We start from the raw sequence: 20563 nt of genomic DNA, 5'->3' as shown, positions 1-20563 counted from the left end.
TAGCGGGCTCTAGGTTATACTCCACATGAGGCTACTGAAGATAAGCATTTCGAAATGCGGGTTTCCCGGATATTCAGGGCAGATCGTGACTAGACCAGGAGTTAGGCAGAATGTTCTGCGCCATGGTGTCAAGACTCGTGCGCTCATGACACCGTCTTCTTTCCACCCTGCAGCCATTTGAGCACTCGCACATCTTCTCGCATCGTATGCTCGTTCAGTGAGCATCTAACAAGCTCTCATATCAGCGATGACCAAAAAAGTGGAAGACACAGCAGCGCAAGCTCGACCGTGAGTTGGTGAGCTTCATCTGCCGCTTAGAAAGCAATCCCGGTGTTGCGCGTGTAATTTAGCCGTTTAGGCAGCTTTCACAGCGCACCTGGAGGAAAATTATCGAGGCTGCTAATGTGGCAGTTTCGAGCGACCCGGTAGATGGATAGGAGACCGTCAAAGTTTAGTCAGGATGCAGAGATGCGAACGTTGTGAGGGTGGATGAAGGAGTACGGAGAGTTGGAGGCACGGCCAACGGCCGCCGCCACACCCTCAGTCCGCCCTTCGACTCGACCAACATCCACGACATGTTCATTGATATATGCGCGCTGCACATGAGCATATACAATATAGAACAGCCATTGTAAAGTACTCAGACTGTGAATACATGGAGCCGAGATGCGTGTGAAAGCTGCCACTGCCTAGCAAAAGGCCAAGCATCAAATCGGGCATGCAGACAAAACGACTAAAAACACGATCAAAGGATGGTTGAAAGCTCAAGATATCTTTGTTTCAGCATCAGTTCCTGGTTGGACGCATGATCGGATATACGGAAGGTGGACTTGTTCGGGATTGGCAGCCGTCATCGTACAGCATGACAGGTACGCGAGAGCAAGGGTATGAGATCTCCTCATAATCTGACCAGATCTCATGTCCAGTATCCTCAACGCCCTGTAATCCCTGAAGTCTACACAATGCGTTCGGTCGCTTGCCTGTTGACCCTAGTGGTCTCAACTGTGCTCGGACAGACCGTTGTCCCACCCAGCACATGGAACTACACCTACCCGTGGCCCGTCAAATATCACAACCTCACGTCGCAGCGACTGAACCTCTCCATGGCATACATGGATGTCGCTCCCACTAGCTACGCAACGAACAAAACCATCGTACTGCTTCACGGCAAGAACTTTTGCGGCGCGACATGGGAAGATACAGCGCGCCGTCTTTCCACACACGGCTACCGAGTCATCGTGCCCGACCAAATCGGCTTCTGCAAGTCGTCCAAGCCGCCAGCATACCAATTCTCTCTGCAGCAACTGGCATTCAACACGAATTCCCTACTCCAATCGCTCGATATCGCACAGGTTAAGGTTCTCGGCCATTCGATGGGCAGCATGCTAGCGACTCGATTCACGCTGATGTATCCCGACGTGACCTCGCACCTCATCCTAACCAACCCAATCGGTCTGGAAGACTGGAAAGCGCTTGGCGTCCCATGGCGACCGATCGACCTCCTGTATGCAGACGAGCTGAAAACCAACTACACGACTATTCGTAACTACCAGCAAGCAACATACTACGTCAATACCTGGAAGCCCGAGTACGATGTCTGGGTCAACATGCTGGTCTCTTTGTACCACCTGCCTGTCGAGGGTCCCACGTTTGCGTACAATATGGCGCTTACGACGGACGCGGTGTTGACGCAGCCGGTTACGTATGAATTCGGTCTGGTGAAGGCGAAGACATTGCTGTTGATTGGTACGAAGGATAACACTGCGATCGGCAAGGCGTGGAGTCCGCCAGCTGTGCAGGCTAAGTTGGGTAACTATTCGGTACTGGGGAGAGAGACGGCTGCGAAGATTCCGGGTGCTGAGTTAGTAGAGTTCACGGACTTGGGACATGCTCCGCAAGTCCAGGATAGTGAACGGTATCATGAGGCGTTGTTCGAGTGGCTGGACAGAGTGGGCTGAGCGGGTCAATGAGGGCCTTCCGTTGAGGAAATTGCGTGCTTGTAACCGACTTTTATGTTGCATAAAAGGGCTTTACAAGGCGGGCTCAGGCCTATTCGTGGTAGAGAAGTCTTACTAGTCAGCTTCTGAAGCTCCTGTCGTTTCTCTTCGGTATTCCGTGTTTGCCTGTCTGTCTCTCGCCTCCGTCATCAGTCTTTTGTAATCCGCTTCACTGACCTCAACCCATGGCTCGAGCACATACGATGTGTATTGAGAATCTTGTACGTAGGAATCAGCCCGAATAAGATAAAGCTGGCAATGGTAGTCCACTCTTTTGATCCTTCGATGCAGACCAGTATGCCCAAGGCCGCGGACACAGCGCTACATCTGGTGTACTCGATAAGCGAAGTGAGTGTCGTGGCCATGAGGGCAATCTCTTGCGCGACGAGAAGATAGTAGGACGAGACAAGATGAGCTTTTATGCCGAGCAATGACTTCTCATTCTCGCTGCCCAGGAGGTTCATTCTCAAAGTGGCGATTTTCTCGTCAACGAGCTTCATCTCGAGATAAAAGAAGCGTTTCAGGGAGGGCAGAAGTGTATCATAATCTTCGCCGTCATGGCTTGAATCCAGTGGCTCGCTCGATCGTGTCGTAAGCACGCTGGAAGTCTGCTCAGAGAGGGAATGTGCTGGAACTAGAACTGCGCGTGTGTCCTTTGTACCTGGCGGCAGCTGCTGTGTTTTCTCTAGCAATTTCGTTCGACTGTGCGAGCTCGGTGGAGTCTTGAGCCTCTGAACCTTGTCAATGTAGTAACTCATTAAGGTCAAGTAAATGGGTTTACCACAGTAAGATTTAGCAGCAACCAGCACAGGCAGGACCAACAGAAACAGCGGATTGATCTGGCCAATTCCCATACTCGTATGGACCTCGAGAGGTATGTTTGATTCCCAGCGATTCAGGTACAATTGTGTGGAGCCAAACACAATCATGAAGCCTAGCATTGAGCCTAGAGACAGGAATGATTAGATGTACGTTTCGGAGGCGCGTTACGCAATGAGCCAGTAACGCCGCAGTCCTTTGCTAATCCTGATCTGTTCGAGGTTTCGTCGTCGTCTGAATGAGATCCGTTCAGCGACTGCCTCCTCGATCGTGTATTCCAGCTCTCTTTTGCTTAGCTTCAAGGCTTTGCGGTGTCGTCTTGTCCGCAATTTGAACATCGTGCGCTCAAAATGAGTCGCTTTATCATCGTCCTTTTTTAAGACCACTGAATGCGAACCAGAACTGCCAAGTCAACCGTACAAGAGTCAGGGCAGCAGGCAGTATGTCGAAGATGTCCAAAGGAACCGGCTGATACAAGCCTCTCTTGCCGAAGAAGTAGAACGTGCACTAAGTCGAGATGGTGCCGTCAACGGAAGCCATCGACATAACGAGTGAGTACATCAGCAGGATAAGGAATGCTATCATCCCGAAGACCCGCCAATTGCGAACAGCTCCATGATCGAGGAAATATTCCCGCAGGCAGACCAGTATCGCCAGATGCGTAGTAGATGAGAATCAAGCTAGAGAGAATGCCAGCTGGGACTCCCAGACTGTCAACATGCATTGGTTGGCGACAGCTGCAACGAGGATTGCGAGGCCAGTAGCGAGTTGTTGCTCGCTTAGCGTAAGGATGAATAGTTTGACAACCTCCTTACGTTGTCGCCTGGTGATCTTGCGGTTTGGTTTCGATGGACGACCAAACAGTAGCAGAGATTTGACACTGTTGTACAAAGTTTACATGCGTGCAGCGTTCTTCTCAGATGGCAGGCATGCTTGAAAGCTTGCAAGGACTGTTCTGTCCGTCTCATTGAGATAAGATTCTGGCAAGGAGTCGGAGAGATAACCATAAACGATGGCCAAGATTGCAAGGATGGCCGACACGAAGTATGCGTAGAGGGCTTGTTCGTGGGTCAGGTCGAGTGCCGTGTTGATCAAGACACTGACTACTCCAGGGCCTGCAATGTCAGTTGTAGCTTCGACCACATCTCGCGGCTCGCGGTTGAGGTTGGCACACTTGGCCATGCTGGTATGTCGGACGTTAGGAAGCGGAGGTTAGTACATTTCTAAGATGTGGAAGGTGTGATTGTTGAGACGACGATTTGAGTGTGATATACGAGGAACGTTTGGAATCGGAGCGATTCCGAGCCTGACTAGTAGAGAACGTGCACGATGGATGGCCGCGGATCGCCGGCCCCCGGAATGACCATTGTCTCCTATGGGCATTTCCTTTTTTTAAACCCGCGCTTGCAGACTCGCAAGAAGTGCACATCAAGAAGTATCCTAAGTTTGAAGCGAGAGGTTCTGGTGTCGATCTCTGTAGGTTGTTCATCCACGGAACCCTTCCGCCATCCGAACCACTGTCCCACAATACATCAGCATCAATGGCAAGCTTTGCCATACTTTCGCAATCGAACGTAGTTGTAAGGAAGTGGCGCCAAAAATCCTGCAGCCACGGAGAGGAGTGCAGCGGCCCAGAAGGCGGGTGAATCGAGTTGGACCATGCCGCCGGTAAGATGGAGGTCAACAGCGTTCTCAGCAGCCTCCATTGTGACCATAGAGATTATGCTCATGCCTGCAGCAGTCTTTACAGCAGCGATCCACGATAAGCGGTCACGGCCCAGACGGAGCAGAGCTGTTTCAAGGAGTAGTGAAGTGGTGATACCAGAGGCCACTGAAACCCGTTAGTACTCGTCCAGTAGACGTGGGGGTCAATTCATCGTACTGGATAACGCCATGATCGTCGATAATCCAAGGTCTGCATGGAAAGTCTGCAGGTACCACATAGCTGAGAAGTCGCCAGCTGTGCAACCAATGAGGCACCGGAGAGTGTTGATACCTGCTCGTTTCCATATCGGCGATGAGCTCCAGAACTGCGTTGATGACAACGACAAAGTCGCCGCCGCTGCTTTGCTAGGACACTCTGTTTTGGATTTGCTTTCGTTACATGCCAACCTTCGATGGCCTGTGAACAGTGCTGGCCTAAGTCGCCGTAAGGACCCACGCATGACAAGGGTCGAACGAAGCGATATCATGACCAAGGGAGATCTAGAAGTGTAACTCGTTGTTGACCTGTGAAATGCAACGTGGAAGTTGTATTGCAAGTGCCAGAATAGAAGAGTCTCTGGAGAATCCCAGGAGACGAAATTGCCGCACAAAAAGCGCGACACCGTGCATCACGAGCAGTCAATCAGAAGTAGGAGTTGCTGAAGCCCCATTGACTGAAAACTATTTCACTCATGTTTTTGAGTCAGCCATCAGTAAGAGTGATACCGGTACCAAAGTGTGTCAAGTCCCAGACGTTGTCGCATGCAGTGAAGAGGGTCGAGGTTGCCTCAGGCCAATGACGCATGATTCGGCAGGGGTGACGCGCCGTCTCTACGCGTCGACGCGTCTACCTAAACACCACCCACAGTATGCATACCCTGACAACATGACACCACGCACGCGAACGAGCAACAAAGATGCAAATTATAAAATCTACTACTCGAAGAAAGTGCCCAAGCAGGTATATTTCCCTCATAAGAAGAAGACAGTGCGCAGACCGGAATCAGCAGAGCAAGATGGAGTCGAAAAGAGGCAAATGAACTTCTTACCGAAGAAGATGAGGCAACAAAAGTCTGAGGCTGAGGAAGGGACAGAGGGGGAGAAAACAGAGGAAGAGTCGATAATGCAAGAAGCAGCGACTGAAGAGACTGCAAAGAGCACACCAGTGAACAGAAGGAGGAGCAAGAAGCGCAACAGCAATGATGTAGGGGAGGGGTCTGTCTCGGATGAGGAACCCGTCACTACCTCGTCGAAGCGCCGAAGACGAACGACAGCGCCGAAAGAGGAACCCAGCCGCACGCTTCGACGACAGTCCACGATGACGCAACTAGCGGACGGACGAAGACCTTCAATAAGCGCTGACGAGCCCGATTTCAAGCTCGTAAAGCGACGCTCACGAGTCAGTTGGGGTGGAGTAGGCACAGAGAGAGAGAGGGACAAGAAGCAGCGAACGCTTACGCAGATGATACCGGGCATGGGACGTTTGAGCAAGAAAGAGCTCGAAGAGATGAGCGATCTGGATGCAGAATTAGAGGAAGATCAGACAAGCAACGACGTGGTATCGCAGTCTCTCATCGAGCAAGGTCTCCTTGAGCTTGACGGGCCCACCCATGGAGCAGCCGCTGTACAGCAATCTGGCGACGCCGAGGACGACTCTGCCAAAGTTCGAGAGGAGAATGAACATGATCTGCCAATCGTAATGCAAGAACAAGCTTCTGTCATTATACAATCAATAGAAGGCATGGCCGAAGACGATGATGAGGAAGACTACCAACCAACACAGTTTATCGAAGCGCCTTCTCGGAGGACCAGACAGACACCACGGAGGACGGCAACACGACAGCCCTCGAGTAAGGCAGATAGACCTGAGAAGTCCGCAAAGTCGAGATTCAACCTGCTCTCTACGCCTGAGAAGCGCCGTATCTTCGAAATACCCTCATCACAATCGCCGGCTGAGTCCGTCCTATCCACTCAGACTTCTCCGCAGAAATCTAATAGATCCATTTTACGACAATGCACAACCAACATGACCATTGTCGCAGAGACGCCATCCAAGCGCAGGCAAGTCACCTTCCAGGAGCATACCGTTCAGCGTGCACCACCTGCCAGTTTGAGGAAGTTTGAGAGTACCATTCAAGACTCTGAAGATGAGGAAGGGAGTGATATTGGGGATGATATCACTGAGCAGGACCAGATGGATGGCGCAAACCAGTCTATGCACGGTCAAGCCATCGGTGCAGATACACAGGCGGTGCTCCAACAAATTGACCTAGCATGTGCGAATGAGGACGATAATCTACATTTGGATAGCCGAGGATCTTCAGGAGAGCCAGAGGAGCCATCCGTTCGACAAAGACCGCATCAGTCTTCACCTGAGTTGGGAGAGTCCTGGGCGCCCGTCATCTACGACGATGATGGACCGGGGTACGGCTCATACCGGTCTGCGCATTCTGGATCCAAGTCGCAGTCACTTCGAGATGCGGACGCTTCGAAAGAGTCCCTTCCAGTGCTTGATCAGACGAATGAGATCAGCCAGCTGGATATGACCACCCAGCTCGTGCCGGCTGATAACATCCCCAGCACGCCGCCAATGATACAACCACAGCCAGACGAGGATCTTCCATCAACACCAATGGTAATTGGAGATAAATCCTCCGAGGAAGAAGACGCCGAACCAGAGCCAACGCCGCCACGCACGGTACAGCGCATCGTACCTCAGCCTTTATCAACCCTGCTACACCAATCCACAGATTTGGACGGCGAATCTGTGCAAGTACCACGCTCGCCATCTGCGGACCGTGAAACGCAGCAGTCCCACTCGAGTAAAGCAGAACAGCAGCTCCAGAGTGAGTGGCTATCGTACTCGCAATATGTCCATGCGCGCGCACCCAACTCGTCAAGCATGCACGCCGCAGCCGATGCATTCAGTTGCAACGCCACCCCTCAACTCCTAAGGACAGGTGCATTGGTTGCCTCATCAGCGCGCGTTCAACACAGCCAAGCTACAACGGTCGACGAAGTCACGCCGAGGAAGAACAGGACGCAGCGAGTAGTTAGCGCAAATACGACGCCACACAGAATCTCGAAGTCGCAGCCATTCGTCTCGCCGGAGAAGCCACCGTCGCTGTTTATACCGAGTAGCTTCCCGAGTCCGTCGAGAGCGGCCATGGGTGGATGGAGTAGTCCTGTGATGGCGAGGACGCAGAATGGGTATGGGAGTAGTCAGGTATTGGGGAGTTTGGAGGACTTTAGTATTCCTCTGCCGCCGCCGGTTGAGGATGATTGAAGAGCCTGGGGTCTGTTAGTGGTTAGAGAGCAGCGTAGTTTACGATGTGCGAATGAAGGCTTTTGTCAGACTTGGTCTATGACTCGTCGATGTGACGGGTTACTCTGTTGGCATCATCCTTCAGGTGTTACCTTCACTTTCCACTCAAAATCTTCAGCTGGTTCCTAAGCACATTCCCGCTCTTAATGAAGAATGTCCAAATAAACCCAACACCAGTCAGGAAGCTCACACTCCTCAAGGTCGCTACCACTCGTTAGCCCACCACTCTCCATTTCACACCCCAAAACTTACAAAGCGTATCCGTCGTCCCCGCAATATACAGCCCATTGTACGTCACCCTGCTCGCCAAATAAGCCGCAGAGAGCGTGTTCAGGGTCGAGTTACCCAGCTTCGCAACATTGCCAATTACAACAGCCGCAGCAAAGAGTCCGAGGTTTTCAAAGCCGTTTTGCAGGGCGCCTTCGGCGCGGATGATCCTTGCTTTGGTGGCCTTGTCAAGGCTCCGGTCGCTTTCGGTGTCGTGTGTGTAGGTGCGCGGATTCTTGTAGGCGTCAAAAAGTGGTTTTGGGAAGAGTTTGGAGATGGATCTGACCTTGTTGTCGAACTTGCCGAGAGAGGCGGCGTAGAAGCGCGGTGCGATGGAGAGTATCCCTGCCACTGGAATGGCGTAGAGTGAATATGGTGTTAGAGATCGTTATTTTGACGTTCATAATAAGCATGAGTAGGCAAGCTGGGTTATCTACAAAGTAACGGGGCGCGTCCAGAGTGCTGGCTGCCATATTTGACGGAGGTCTACGAGTGTACGTGGGGTTGTTGCACCTTGATAGTTCCTTCCACAATTCGACACAACACCGCGCTCCTCTGCTCCAAGCAAAACATTAGCATCTCCACCGTAAAGCAAAAAGATCACAAATTTAGCAAAAATAATGGACGCTGTGGGAATTGAACCCACGACCTTTCACAGGTTCATCAATTGATGCGAAGCGAACTATTGCTTGTTAGAACACTGCTTTAGTTCTATTGTTGAGTAGTGCAACTTACAATCATACCCCTAGACCAAGCGCCCTTATTGGTTATTGATGAAAGCATAGACGAATTTGCATAATATATACTACATAATTATCGAAAAGCAGAAAGACTCGGAGCTGTACCTGCATCCACCGGTGATGGTGATGTTGTGTTGTGGGGTTGAATTGGAAAACCAGAAGCGGGGCAACATAAGCAGCTCGCATCTCGGCAGGTCACATTGGGTCATGACAAGATGTCGAGAGAAAGAGACACGACACACTGAGCTACTGGGCATGCAGTTCGACTGCTGTAAGACCTAAATCACTCCTCAGCAAACATGAAACTCGGGCATGTTGTCAGCAGAACATCAACCCGCTTATAGTGATGAGAGCAAAAGACACGAGCAGCCAGACTTCAGTCTGAGTGACTTCAAGTCTGGCAGCAAGCTCGTGCTTGCACAGCTGCAGGTGCAATGCATTCAGCTCTCCCTTCGCCTTTTCGTTCGCACACATACATGCTTGTCTTCAAGAGCTTACTGACTTAGACTGGGTTCAAGGAAAAGGATATAAGAGTTGTTGGCAGGATGTTGATGTTCGCTTAGCCTAGCTGATTCACCGACCTCAGATGAATGCCCACTCGTTGCTTTGTAACCACGCAAGCACCAGCACAACAACAAATCTGGTCTGCTTGCAACGCCTAGGACGACACCCTTGATCATTCTTCTAGTACCCTTCTAGAACACCATTGCTCCTCCGTCTACGATTATGTCTGTCCCATTGATGTACCGCCCAGCGTTGCTGACCAGCGTGATCAGCGGCCCTGTCAGCTCCCACGGATGCCCCATCCTTCCCATAGGATTTCTCGAGTTCCACGAGTCTCGCGCTCTTTCGAGCCCCGGCCCATCGTTCAATATGGTATCCATATACCCAGGGCTCAAGCAGTTTACCCTGATACCGTAGCTGCTCCACTCCGCTGCCAAACTCTTCGCTAGCGATAGCAATGCCGTCTTCGAGCTGTTGTATGCAGCCTGCGGCTGTGGGTAGTTGGTGTGGTGCGCGGATATGGACGCCGTGAAGGTAATGCTGCCGGGTGTGCCTTGAGCGCGCATCTGTCGTGCCACAGCTTGTGCGCAAAGGAACGAACCGGTCAGATTGACGTCGTGCGTTCGGCGCCATTCGTCTGCTTTCATTTCGATGGCGTGTGTGCAGCCTACTACTCCGGCAAAGCAGCAGAGAATGTCTACACTGCCTAGTACCTTCGCTGCGCTCTCTATGGCTGATGCTATCTGAGCTTCGTCTCTAACATCTACGGCTTCGGTCATAATGCGGCGGTCGGGGAAGCGTGCGTGCAGCTTCTTGATGCTCTCGAACGCGGAGTCGGGGTTCACGTCCCATAATGCGAGGCCGGAGGCGCCGTGTTCGAGGAGCGCCGTGGCAGCTTCGAGGGCGAGAGTGCCGGCTCCGCCAGTAACTGAAGACATGTCAGCCATGTGCAAGCCAGAAAAAATGCAATGAGATGGGGCCTGTATACCCTCTTGAGATGTTCACATACTGATTGCATTGCCATGAACCTCGAACCGGTACTGCGCGCTCTCTGTTGGCTTGAGGTTCTCTGGAGGCGGACGTGCCTTGGTCAGAGGGCTGTCTGCTGTCGACAAGGTCATCTCTGGTAGCTGTCTGTTAACGAGTGATGCTCGGTCTTCTCCATCGCCAGCCATGTTGAAGCTTCCTCTTGATGATGTTCGGAACTGTGGAGTGTTGGAAGGAAGCAGTTGGATCGTGATACTTTGCTCTTGAACTGATATGATTGCAACTATTTCTATGCTGATGTCGGACAACAGAAGTCCGTTGATGAGCAGCTCTGGCAGCTTGTCCTCCGCGGTGACGTTCGTGCAGCCCCACTACCCCACCATCCTCACTGGACATATTCAAGGAAGGTTTGCCGAGTGTATCACGTAGTGAAAACGCCTTTGATTTGAGCGTCTCCTTCGCATTTATGACTGAAAAGAGGTGAAAAGGCATTTCTCGTCCATCCTCCAGTCCTTTCAGTCATATGAATGTTGTGACTAAGATTGGTATTCTTTACGCGTACATATACAGCTCTGATGCCTTAGAAGACAGCTTCATTCAAATTGAATGCCTGTGCCTCAATGGCTGTAAGCAAGCGCGCAAACTGAGACCATATGAGAATAAGCAGCATGAGGGCAAACCCTCACCATCCCCTTCTATTTTCATAGAACTCAGCCTCCTGTAACTAAATCCTTGCATTACCAGAGGAGCAGTAGCTCCTCTCGTCCTCCATATTCTCAAACTCACATAGGACGTTAAACCAATCAATCAATCAATCAGAACAAGCAGCAAGATGGGAGCCTCATCAGCTCAGGGTCCTTCAGCCTCAAGCGAACCTTCTGCTTCAGGTAACTTTGAGAAACCATCGATCAGTTGATCATTTCGGTAGCCTGCCGTCAAGCTGCAAGCCACCTGCAGCCGCAATGCACGACACCTGCCAGAACCAGCATGTGCACCTACTTCCATCGATTGCAGCGCTAAATATCACCCCTCACAGATCCACCAACAGCTCCTCACAAAAGACACCAGCCATCCCTATCTCAGCCTTACTCGCATCGTTATCCGGCGACGGCGCGACACACGTGGACAAGCATCTTCCCTTGTGACGTCTGCCCGCGTGGCTGAAGCTTGTCTGCTATCCAGTCATTTCCGGGCTCCCGTCACCATCATCCCACCTTTAGCGCAGGCTTGCTTATTGTACACCGCATTATGATACCTCGGTCCTGAATATCTTCTTCTTTTCTTGTACTCTTCTCCTGCAATTTTTCACGATTGTGTGCAACGATATCCTCAAGCTCGACTCGCTATGCCACTCTTCACGAATCCTTTTCCGCGTCTCCGCAGCAATCACAGACACAATGTACAAACGCTCAAAGCGCAACCACTCGCGGAACTCTCAGGCTCGCTCGGAGATCTTGGGACTCTGCTACCACTAATGACAGCTTTGGTTATCACGAATTCGATCTCATTACCCTCAACTCTACTGTTCACTGGAGCAGCCAATGTATTCACCGGCATCGCATTCGGGATACCGCTACCAGTGCAGCCCATGAAAGCTATAGCGGCGGTCGCCGTAGCACGGAAGTTTACGCTGGAAGAGAACGCAGCTGCTGGGCTGGTCGTAGCAGCTTTGGTGGGATTATTCAGCATTACAGGACTCATCAACTGGGCGAACCGAGTCACGCCAATCCCGGTCGTGAAGGGCATCCAAGTTGGGGCAGGCTTATCACTCTGCCTAAGCGCTGGAACAACGATGCTCAAACCTCTTGAATGGACAGGGCCGTGGTGGGGTGACAACTTGCTCTGGGCAATCGCCGCAGTCCTGTTTCTACTGGCCACATCCGCATACCCCAAACTCCCATATGCTCTCATAGTATTCACAATCGGCATCATTTTCTCCGCCCTCGGACCAGCGAGCCCAAAGCCAATAAACCCAAGTACTTCAATCCCTATCCTGCACCCCTCAGCCCACGACTTTTGGCACGCAACCTCCACCGCCTCGCTCGGCCAACTCCCCCTCACAATCCTCAACTCCGTCATCGCCGCCTCAGCACTAGCTTCCGACCTGCTCCCCTCACCACCCTACCCCCCGGCGCCCTCCGTAACCTCCCTCGGCATCTCAGTCGCCGCGATCAACCTCGCAGGCTGCTGGTTCGGCGCAATGCCCGCATGCCACGGCTCCGGCGGTCTGGCGGGCCAATACCGTTTCGGCGCACGCAGCGGCTCATCCATCGTCTTCCTCGGCCTAGTCAAGCTCCTGCTTGGCATCCTTGCGTCCTGGAACGGCGAGACCATCGTCGCTTTGCTGGCCGGGATCCCAAAATCTCTTCTTGGCGTGCTGGTACTAGTCGCGGGCGTCGAACTCGCGAAGGTAGGTGAGAGCGTGAATACCGATGCGCGGGACTTGAGGGAGCAAGATGGTGAGCTGCCGTGGGATGGAAAGAGAGTTAAGGAGTTGAATGAGCGGGAGAGGAAGGAAAGATACATGGTGCTGCTGGTCACTGTTGCGGCTATTCTGGCTTTCAAGAATGATGCTGTAGGCTTCATCACGGGGCTTGTCTGGCACTGGGGTCTTCAGGGCGCAAGGAGACTGGAGATGTGGAGAGATGAGAGGAGTGGACGGCCATTCTGGATACATGCAGAGCACAGCAGGCATGAGCGTACAGGATTGCTTGCGCAGGAGGAGAGCGATACTGTTGCTTAAGCGTTGGTGCGATGAGCATTTTGGAGCATTTCGACAAGCGTTTGGCGGCATAGCGGTTGGTAGGCGTTTGTGACTCACGGCACGGGCAGTAGTTATGAATGATTTGTTTGCATTGTGATGGCACCCTGTTCAACTACCCTACAAAGTCGACGAATCACAAAAAGGGCTTTCCACTAGCTTCACATCGTGCCCGCACTCAGTCTACAGTTTCCAGAAGCTTCCTCGCGCTATCATCTTGTCCCCTCTCTCCCTCCTCGCTATCGTAAAGCTCGCGCACACGCACGCGCACGCACACTCATTCCCTCATTTCGACATCCTCTCTGCGATTCCATGGCATCGCCTCGGTATTCAAATCCCGCCCGTCGTGAATCAACTGATCGAACTGACGATAGACGTCTCGCTTCCCAATGCCAGGCCAGTAGAGATCCGGTCCAGGTGCAGCGCCAGGCCAGTTGATAGGTTGATGTGGTAGAGCCAGCGCTATCTCAACGGTGTGCATCGTAGCCGACATCTGAGCCAGGTAAAAATATGTGTCGCGGTCAGTGAATAAAGCAGCGTTGTCAGGGTGGGTGATCCAGTCGCAGACTTTGTCGCGGAGGTGGAGGTATCGATCGGCGTTGAGGATGTGAACACCGGGTGTATCAAAGGAATGGTCTCTAACGAGGACTTCGCGACCGAGCTTGATGAGCTGCTTGAAGTAGCGCTCGAATTTGATGTACTTGGTGTCCAGCGACAAGCGATCGAAGTCCAGGCTGTCCATGCTGGTGTCGCTGGTTGAGGTGGTGTGAAGGCTGTCGGTGCTGCTCATAGTGCTGTAGAAGATCATGGCATCCATACTGTCTCGTCTGCCGGACATGTTGACGGTGAAGTGTTGAACGTGGACAGGGTTGTGCGTTGGTAGTGCTGAGTGCTGAGGTCACGTGCAAGTTGCGTTTGCTAAATACGTTTTGAATTCTGGTTTTGTTTGTGGATGTGTGTTGGAGAGTTGCGGATGATGAAAGTTTGCAGGGCGAGGAGTACCTTTACACTCCCTGACAATGTTGTAAAAAATTCAAGTTCAGGCTCGGCCCCAATGTCGACCAAGGTTGAAGAAAGCATCTGACCAATCCAACCACCGAGGAAGCCAACGCAACCAGGGATGGCAGCGCCTTCACTGGTTTCTTACGTGCAGTAATTTTGTCGTATCGGCACCCTCGAGACGAATCGTTTGTATCTTTGGACGAGTGACATCTATATTGGGTGATAGTAGGTGAAGATAAGGATGGGGTCGCTTAGCTAAGGTCCACGACCAAAAATGTGCGCTTGAAAAAGGGTCTTTGCCGACATGGTGGTCCATATTGGCTTGAACAAGTACGGGTCTAGATCGGGCTTTCATCCATGCAATGTATAATGCTTTCCAACCTTTGGCTCGCACTCCACACGTCTGAGTGTCTTGTCATACTTGACAGTGACTAAAACGAAGACGCTCAAACGCTGAGAATGGCCAGCGATACTAGGAATGGGCTTCATGCTATCGCAGACAGTCTCGAGGCCTCGATCCGTAAGGGACCAGCGACTGCCGGAAAATGCAATCTGTTGTTGAGATGTAGTTCAAGTGGCATTGCCGCCTGGGCGAGCGGATAAGGTCTGAACAGCCGGCCTCGCTGATTCAAGGCTTGAGTCGCTGTGATCAAGGCGAATAGATTTGACGTATTCTGGTAGTCGAGCATGCTCTATCCCATCTCGTGTTCGAACCCTTGGAGGTATCGCCACATCATCGGCCAGCTCAGGGTTATCATTGATAGGCTCAAGCGTCGCAACGGTGTCGTCCTTGGGTTTATACGGCGGTGGTGCTTCCCCAGACTCGTTGAGGCCCTCGACTGTTGGTGGCTGATTGCGTCTGTAGATTGCCCAGCGTTCGACATCCCGTGCCAGAGCATGTTGCCCTTCCGACCTTATCTGCTCCCGCTCGCGCCGTCTCTGACGATGTATCCACCACAACAATGCAGCCAATGCAGCCGTCAGTAGGGCCAGAAAGAGGAAATAGTAGTTGAAGACGCGGTTCTTGACCTCGCGGCCAGGATGAGATTGGTCGGCAGCGATGGACAACTCATGGTGCGTCTCGAGTGGCGGTTGACTTGGAAACACCGGGGTGAGGGGTAATGACAACGGTGTAGACGAAAGTGCCGTGGACTCGAGATTTGCTATTGGTGGCATCGTCACAGAGGGCCTGGTTGTTAGGGTGAAAGGTACAGACAAGGTGTCCTGAGCATGCACCCAGGGTAAAGATGTAAAAGAATAGAGGATGAGGAGGAGGAGAAGCAAAGTGCAGTTGTTGCACGTGGTGAGTCGTTTGTATTCGTTATGTCTCATGTTTCCCATCGGCGACAACTGCTAAAAAGACCTTGAAGAAGGCAGCTACGAAGTTGGTGAGTATAGAAAGAGCTCAAGGAAGGATAGCACACGATCGAGCATCTAGGTCAGCCGAATGAAGTACTTCGAGCAGCCCTGACACAACGCGCATGAAGAGACGATCAAACATTGCAAGTAATTTCAATATCGCGATAGACATGTGGTGTTTAAAGGTGATCGTTGCGGATCGCCGCGGAAAGCTTAGCTCTCACCTTGCAGATACGCCAAGGATGGCGCAACTCTGTTTTATCGTTGCGAAGTACCCTGTTGGCCAACCTTACACCTTACATATCCACCCGCACCCCGCATTTCGGACACTTCACGATGGTCAAGGCTATAAGAGGTGAGCGTGTCCTTTTATCTACCCATCTGCGATGCTAACGTGTGCAGGTACACTTGTGCGATGCGACGCGTCAATCAAAGCCATGCTGGTCGACATTGACAGCAAGAACAACAACGAATACATCATCGAGGAGCTAGACGAGGAGCACATTCTAGTAAAGGAGACCAAGATTAATGAACTCAAGGGTCGGCTGAACAACGTGAGTATCCGCATTGGCGGCGACATGTATCTCACTGACACTATGCAGATGATGAGAGAGCGTCTGAAGGAACCCGAGAGCTCAGATTCCGAGTAGATTGCTATCGCCATCGGTATCATTACCACGGTGCCATGCATACGGTATCATGCAACGGTCTCTGCCTGCGAATCTACGTACACCTTACGACATACTCTTCTTCTGGTCAGCGCCCTGCTGCGCGCCAACCCACTTAGGCCTAGTGTCAGCGTACAACTCAGCATTGATCGTGAGGTTGTCAAGAATGCTAGTGTCGTCTAGTGTTCCGACCTTGACGATCCTCTTGCCCGGGAAGGTGGCTCCCTCGCGCCACATGGTAGAACCACAGTCGCCGCTATGAATGTCAGCTCAGAACCGCTTTGGAGGCCGTCCACAATACATACCAGAAGTTAGAGATGATCTCGTTACCGCCGTCAGCATTCTTCTTGTGCTGCTTAGGGGTGCCCTTGATGATCTTGAACTGGTCCGCGTCATAGACACCATTGGTGCTATAGGCGCTACCACCGATCTTGCGGCAGTCTGTGCAGTGGCAGAGAATCTATTCCCTCGATCAGCAGCTGGAAACAACCTTAAAGGAACCTACATACGCTCGCTGCGGACTCTCCTCCGGCCTCGTAGCGGACATTTCCGCACATGCATCCTCCGGCAACCATGTCTACTAATACAAGAGGAACGAAGTTTGGGTGGATAGGTTGAGGTTACTGTTCAGAAGATCTCAGGATGCTTTGCTGGTGCATTCGGGTCACAATGCAACCGGAGGCTTTATACTTAACGATGTACCCCGCTATGTCGATCGGCCAGCTCAGGCCTTGTGGAATCAAGGTGGAATCATTTCCAGAGGATCACAACCAAGCGGACAGAAGGAACCTGGGCAGGATCCACCGGCATTCTGCGGTGTCTGCAGTCAGCGCGGAAATTCGGTACATGGTTGCCAGTTCCAGTTGCTGATGCTACAGTGAGCGTGAGGGTACAATTCCAAATCATGCATGCGCGTACTTGTTGGATCAACAGCCACATTGTATCTCTCCAAGAATATCCAATTCAAACCCCACCTGCTGTTAGACTCTTGATGCAACATTTCAATCTTCGGCCACCGGTTAGTGTGACATGCGGGTTGAAATGATGTGGGGCACTTCCGGCTGCACCTCCGCAAGTATGCACGTGAAGTCGAGACAATTACGCGATTGCACACGCGCTCACTCTCCCACTCTCTTCGTTTGCATCATGACATAATCTAAGACAGCGCTGCGCGCTTTCGATCACTCTCTAAACGTTCGCGCGCCTTCAACCTCCGTTCAACACTGTCTAGCTGCCGCCTTTACATCGGAGAACATGGCAAACGTGTGGACGCAGATGGGCTATGTGCCTCCACACGGGCAGTGCAACTTCAAGCAATCGATTGTATCCCCGCGATGCCCTTGTCTGCGCTTTATGCTGCACCCTCTGAAGGTACGGTTCCACTGTCTCCTTGTAATCCAACACTTACTGACGACCCTGTAGTCTTCATCATCATACGAATGCGACGGCTGCAATCACCACGCATCTTTTCACTCGATGGAAAACAAGGCCGAAGACGAAATACGCAAGAAGTGGGAGCAGGAGGCCAAGGACAAGGTCGAACGCGAGGAAGAGACAGCGCAACGGCCTAAAAAGCGCCCACGTGCAATTGAGTATCGCAACGACGCGGATGATATGATGAATGATCTGGAGCTGGGGGTGCTGTTGGATGGTACAATAGACAGGAGCAGGAGTGCTGCAAAGACCAGGGGAGGTGCTGCGAAGACGCGTCGAGCTGCGGGAACACGGGCAAAGAGCAGGATCACAGCACTTACAGAAGAGGAGGAAGAGGTTGTCGAGCTCGACTGAGGCTCATGGAGTGCATAGCACATGTTTCACGGCGTCTCCGGTTTGGCTTGAGAGGCCGTGGTCTGGAGGTTCTTACTGCATTATACCCCGTGGCAGGCGCAACGCAGTAGCGATATTATGACTTGAGCATTATGTTTCACATTCGGCTAGCGATCACGTTGCCTCTAAACTTATGTTCCATTTGCGCAATGACCTGGAGGTTGACAATGACAACTCATTGCATGTGTCTGCCAAGACATGACTCGCGCAATTCACCTTGGAGCTCTGCCCTTACTCTTCTCCTCGATCAACAACTTCACCGACATGATACCTTAATCAGAAGGCCCGACCGCCTCGCTCCTTCCCTCGGCGACTAGCGCACAAGCTTCGAAAACGTGAAACAACGCGCAATCACAATGGCGACGCCTACACCCTCCACCAACACGCCGCAACGGCACCTCCCCGCATTCTCGTCGCCCGCCCCACGCAGCGTGCCTCACACAGGCGCGACCACCGGCATGATGAACTACGACTCGCCAGCGATGCTCAATATGCTGAATGAGGGAGGGGGAGCTCTAGGAGGCGTGCCAATGGGAGGTGTAAACATGGACATCTCGTTGTCGCAGTTAGGCATACCGAGCGCAAGCGCAATGGGGCGTGCAGATGAAGCTGAGAGGACCAGAAGGCTGCACAACATCATCGACACTCTGAAGCAGAAGCCTGGGAGAGTCAGTGAGGAGAACGTGCTTGTGCTCTGCACGCGGCTCGGTATACACTACGAGAAGGAAGGAGACAATGGCTATATTCTCCCCGTTGGCGAATCGAATCTTCTGGAGGTCAGCACGCAATGCTATATCGCTGGTAGATCCATGGGTACTGACATGCGCAGATCTACTTCCGTGGTGACGAAGTTGAGAAGATTGAGCTGCAGGGTGGCTTCGATATCCACAACGATAGCATAGGCTTCGCCGAAACCGGCACGAAGGTCCTCACCCGGAATTTACAGCCTCTCCCCGGTCAGAGCAAGATGAACGTCACACTCGAGCGGTTCGCGGAGAATCTGGAGAAGCTTGTGACCTTGGACAAGCTGGGATCACCGCAGAATGGAGGAGTCAGTTGCTACAATGCCATTGCAGGTGTATACACAAGCTTACGGAAGCTATTCGAGCATGAAAAAAAGATGGCACTTACAGTCCTGGAGGAGAGCACTCCAAACCGATCTCATAGGGCGGAGAGGGAAGTGCTGTGCAAGAAGAGTGGTCGACCAAGGCCGAATACTGGAGATCGCTTGGGGCTCAACCTAGAGTATTGGATGGACAGGCGACACATCATACCGAAACCGCGAACAAAGGCGACAAGTTCTGAGAGGGGCAAGGAGAAGATGGATGTTGACTCGCAGGAGCAGAGCGAGTATCCGGAGGACGATGACGATATGAAGATCAACAGAGTATACTCGCTGACGCTCGAATGCGAACCCTCTCCTTCGGCACTCTACACGCCCATCCGTATATCGGATGACTGGATCAGCGATGCAATAGAGAGACCTACGGATGCGAACGATGCGAACGCTCTTAACAATATCCTTCTCAATACACCATCGATAGACTGGCAAGAACCCAAGCCAACATTTTTGGAGCCACCAGCATCGACAGGTGATGATGATGCAATGAACCTCGATGCTGCTCCTGGTCGTTTACCAAACATACGCTTCGTCGCCAAGTTCAACCCACCGCTTGTTGTTCCCCTCACCACCTACATATCACTGTACCAATCTGTTGGCGTCGAGCCACCGCAGGATTTCCTCGCAACCACATTCGTGGGCCTAGCATTACGACCTAACGAGCTTGATCCTGGCATGACTGGCACAGCTGGCGCCACGACACATGAGATCCGCAGCACAAGATCTGCTCTAGTACGCGACGAGGACGGGAATGAGGGAGACAGAACGCACAATCTAAGTCTGTACATCCCTAAGATGGAGTACAGCAGAAGACTAGAAAGCCTACCCTTCGCGCACCCGAAGCAGTTAGTCGAGATCCTCCCAATCCTCCGCCAATACGCCTTCACAACCTCGCTCCTCCAGAACTCCTTCCTCAAGATGGCAGAGCAAAAGAAGACCCCACAACTCCTAACACCACCTATCATCCGAAACGACAACCCTTCAGAGTCACCTCTCCAACTCGACATCAATCTCTCCTACACGCCACCCGCCCCGCGCCTTACCCTCCGCATCCCCCATCCATCATCAACACTATCCTCTGACCCGAAAACAACAGCAGCACCCAGCGCTGCAACACCGGCTTCTATCTCTGATCTGCTGTCGGGCCTGCTCTCCGACACGGACACTGCGGGGCCCACTGTTTCACACGCCTCACTCAACGTCACGCTGGATGTGCATGCCAATGGGAAGCTTATTGTGAGCGAGCAGAATGTTACTGAAGGGAGGACAGTTGGGGAGGAGGACCTGGATAAGGTGCAGGAGGTGGAGGCGAGGATCAAGAGGGTGGGAAAGGCGCTAGAGGTTTGTGGGGATTTGGGAATTTGGGGGGAGTGGTTGAGGAGGGAGGCTTCGAGACAGAGTAGTTGATAGCACCTCAGGCCATTTACTAAGTTTTACCCTTGAAGACATCGAGATCGAACACAGGGCATCATCATAGTTGATT

At 52.2% G+C, this 20563-nt stretch overlaps 14 protein-coding genes and 1 non-coding gene across 15 annotated transcripts; 6 read left to right on the top strand and 9 right to left on the bottom strand.

Annotated features, from left to right (window-relative positions):
- Positions 1–929: 929 nt before the first annotated feature.
- On the top strand, positions 930–2289 carry BU25DRAFT_409681 (alpha/beta hydrolase fold domain-containing protein). Its single transcript, XM_033706108.1, has one exon. The coding sequence runs from the start codon at positions 963–965 to the stop codon at positions 1956–1958; it is 996 nt and encodes a 331-aa protein (XP_033562845.1). The 5' UTR covers positions 930–962; the 3' UTR covers positions 1959–2289.
- On the bottom strand, positions 2147–2755 carry BU25DRAFT_457458 (uncharacterized protein; the record flags this gene model as incomplete). Its single annotated transcript, XM_033710113.1, has 1 exon — positions 2147–2755. The coding sequence occupies one exon, from the start codon at positions 2753–2755 to the stop codon at positions 2147–2149; it is 609 nt and encodes a 202-aa protein (XP_033562844.1).
- An 870-nt stretch (positions 2756–3625) lies between these two features.
- On the bottom strand, positions 3626–4067 carry BU25DRAFT_29232 (uncharacterized protein). Its single transcript, XM_033701894.1, has one exon. It carries the CDS (start codon positions 3996–3998, stop codon positions 3711–3713), a length of 288 nt encoding a protein of 95 aa, XP_033562843.1. The 5' UTR covers positions 3999–4067; the 3' UTR covers positions 3626–3710.
- Positions 4068–4354: 287 nt separating this feature from the next.
- BU25DRAFT_338891 (uncharacterized protein) lies at positions 4355–4981 on the bottom strand (the record flags this gene model as incomplete). The annotated part of the gene is made up of 2 exons (XM_033702744.1): positions 4355–4647; positions 4699–4981. The coding sequence occupies 2 exons, from the start codon at positions 4979–4981 to the stop codon at positions 4355–4357; spliced, it is 576 nt and encodes a 191-aa protein (XP_033562842.1).
- Positions 4982–5395: 414 nt separating this feature from the next.
- On the top strand, positions 5396–7835 carry BU25DRAFT_409679 (uncharacterized protein; the record flags this gene model as incomplete). Its single annotated transcript, XM_033706107.1, has 1 exon — positions 5396–7835. A coding segment is annotated over exon 1 (2396 nt), but the record flags the coding sequence as incomplete, so codon positions are not given.
- Positions 7836–7939: 104 nt separating this feature from the next.
- BU25DRAFT_466398 (uncharacterized protein) lies at positions 7940–8485 on the bottom strand (the record flags this gene model as incomplete). The annotated part of the gene is made up of 3 exons (XM_033710689.1): positions 7940–8049; positions 8098–8347; positions 8399–8485. Coding segments are annotated over 3 exons (447 nt in total), but the record flags the coding sequence as incomplete, so codon positions are not given.
- Positions 8486–8733: 248 nt separating this feature from the next.
- Positions 8734–8872, bottom strand: BU25DRAFT_t58. The gene has a single exon. It is a non-coding gene; the product is annotated as a tRNA-Cys (tRNA).
- A 556-nt stretch (positions 8873–9428) lies between these two features.
- Positions 9429–10633, bottom strand: BU25DRAFT_409678 (NAD(P)-binding protein). The gene is made up of 2 exons (XM_033706106.1): positions 10366–10633; positions 9429–10284 (listed from the first exon to the last, which is right to left on the bottom strand). The coding sequence occupies exons 1-2, from the start codon at positions 10529–10531 to the stop codon at positions 9548–9550; spliced, it is 903 nt and encodes a 300-aa protein (XP_033562839.1). The 5' UTR covers positions 10532–10633; the 3' UTR covers positions 9429–9547.
- A 775-nt stretch (positions 10634–11408) lies between these two features.
- Positions 11409–13269, top strand: BU25DRAFT_409677 (uncharacterized protein). Its single transcript, XM_033706105.1, has one exon. It carries the CDS (start codon positions 11689–11691, stop codon positions 13084–13086), a length of 1398 nt encoding a protein of 465 aa, XP_033562838.1. The 5' UTR covers positions 11409–11688; the 3' UTR covers positions 13087–13269.
- Positions 13270–13319: 50 nt separating this feature from the next.
- On the bottom strand, positions 13320–13879 carry BU25DRAFT_409676 (uncharacterized protein). The gene has a single exon (XM_033706104.1). It carries the CDS (start codon positions 13844–13846, stop codon positions 13382–13384), a length of 465 nt encoding a protein of 154 aa, XP_033562837.1. The 5' UTR covers positions 13847–13879; the 3' UTR covers positions 13320–13381.
- A 797-nt stretch (positions 13880–14676) lies between these two features.
- Positions 14677–15282, bottom strand: BU25DRAFT_457451 (uncharacterized protein; the record flags this gene model as incomplete). Its single annotated transcript, XM_033710112.1, has 1 exon — positions 14677–15282. The coding sequence occupies one exon, from the start codon at positions 15280–15282 to the stop codon at positions 14677–14679; it is 606 nt and encodes a 201-aa protein (XP_033562836.1).
- A 472-nt stretch (positions 15283–15754) lies between these two features.
- On the top strand, positions 15755–16276 carry BU25DRAFT_28932 (uncharacterized protein). The gene is made up of 3 exons (XM_033701892.1): positions 15755–15820; positions 15868–16019; positions 16068–16276. Exons 1-3 carry the CDS (start codon positions 15802–15804, stop codon positions 16113–16115), a joined length of 219 nt encoding a protein of 72 aa, XP_033562835.1. The 5' UTR covers positions 15755–15801; the 3' UTR covers positions 16116–16276.
- BU25DRAFT_29035 (uncharacterized protein) lies at positions 16158–16795 on the bottom strand. Its single transcript, XM_033701893.1, has 3 exons — positions 16643–16795; positions 16439–16593; positions 16158–16389 (listed from the first exon to the last, which is right to left on the bottom strand). Exons 1-3 carry the CDS (start codon positions 16706–16708, stop codon positions 16200–16202), a joined length of 411 nt encoding a protein of 136 aa, XP_033562834.1. The 5' UTR covers positions 16709–16795; the 3' UTR covers positions 16158–16199.
- Positions 16796–17384: 589 nt separating this feature from the next.
- Positions 17385–17732, top strand: BU25DRAFT_317645 (uncharacterized protein; the record flags this gene model as incomplete). The annotated part of the gene is made up of 2 exons (XM_033702216.1): positions 17385–17504; positions 17556–17732. Coding segments are annotated over 2 exons (297 nt in total), but the record flags the coding sequence as incomplete, so codon positions are not given.
- A 575-nt stretch (positions 17733–18307) lies between these two features.
- On the top strand, positions 18308–20478 carry BU25DRAFT_365418 (uncharacterized protein; the record flags this gene model as incomplete). Its single annotated transcript, XM_033703814.1, has 2 exons — positions 18308–18736; positions 18790–20478. Coding segments are annotated over exons 1-2 (2109 nt in total), but the record flags the coding sequence as incomplete, so codon positions are not given.
- Between the last annotated feature and the right edge of the window lie 85 nt (positions 20479–20563).

The sequence above is a fragment of the Macroventuria anomochaeta genome (assembly GCF_010093625.1).
Source record: "Macroventuria anomochaeta strain CBS 525.71 unplaced genomic scaffold BU25scaffold_12, whole genome shotgun sequence".
NCBI classification, from domain to species: domain Eukaryota; kingdom Fungi; phylum Ascomycota; class Dothideomycetes; order Pleosporales; family Didymellaceae; genus Macroventuria; species Macroventuria anomochaeta.
This window is presented reverse-complemented; position numbering and strand designations above follow the sequence as displayed.

What these genes read in the sequence shown, in the direction of transcription:
- BU25DRAFT_29035 (XM_033701893.1), bottom strand. Translation starts at nt 16,708, where the DNA reads ATGGTTGCCGGAGGATGCATGTGCGGAAATGTCCGCTACGAGGCCGGA. An exon ending in GAGGAGAGTCCGCAGCGAGC is followed by an intron (nt 16,594 to 16,642) that starts GTATGTAGGTTC and finishes TCGAGGGAATAG; the next exon opens with ATTCTCTGCCACTGCACAGA. An exon ending in GAGATCATCTCTAACTTCTG is followed by an intron (nt 16,390 to 16,438) that starts GTATGTATTGTG and finishes TGACATTCATAG; the next exon opens with CGGCGACTGTGGTTCTACCA.
- BU25DRAFT_29232 (XM_033701894.1), bottom strand. Translation starts at nt 3,998, where the DNA reads ATGGCCAAGTGTGCCAACCTCAACCGCGAGCCGCGAGATGTGGTCGAA.
- BU25DRAFT_28932 (XM_033701892.1), top strand. An exon ending in TCAAGGGTCGGCTGAACAAC is followed by an intron (nt 16,020 to 16,067) that starts GTGAGTATCCGC and finishes GACACTATGCAG; the next exon opens with ATGATGAGAGAGCGTCTGAA.
- BU25DRAFT_409676 (XM_033706104.1), bottom strand. Translation starts at nt 13,846, where the DNA reads ATGGACAGCCTGGACTTCGATCGCTTGTCGCTGGACACCAAGTACATC.
- BU25DRAFT_409677 (XM_033706105.1), top strand. Translation starts at nt 11,689, where the DNA reads ATGCCACTCTTCACGAATCCTTTTCCGCGTCTCCGCAGCAATCACAGA.
- BU25DRAFT_409678 (XM_033706106.1), bottom strand. Translation starts at nt 10,531, where the DNA reads ATGGCTGGCGATGGAGAAGACCGAGCATCACTCGTTAACAGACAGCTA. An exon ending in GGTTCATGGCAATGCAATCA is followed by an intron (nt 10,285 to 10,365) that starts GTATGTGAACAT and finishes ACATGTCTTCAG; the next exon opens with TTACTGGCGGAGCCGGCACT.
- BU25DRAFT_409681 (XM_033706108.1), top strand. Translation starts at nt 963, where the DNA reads ATGCGTTCGGTCGCTTGCCTGTTGACCCTAGTGGTCTCAACTGTGCTC.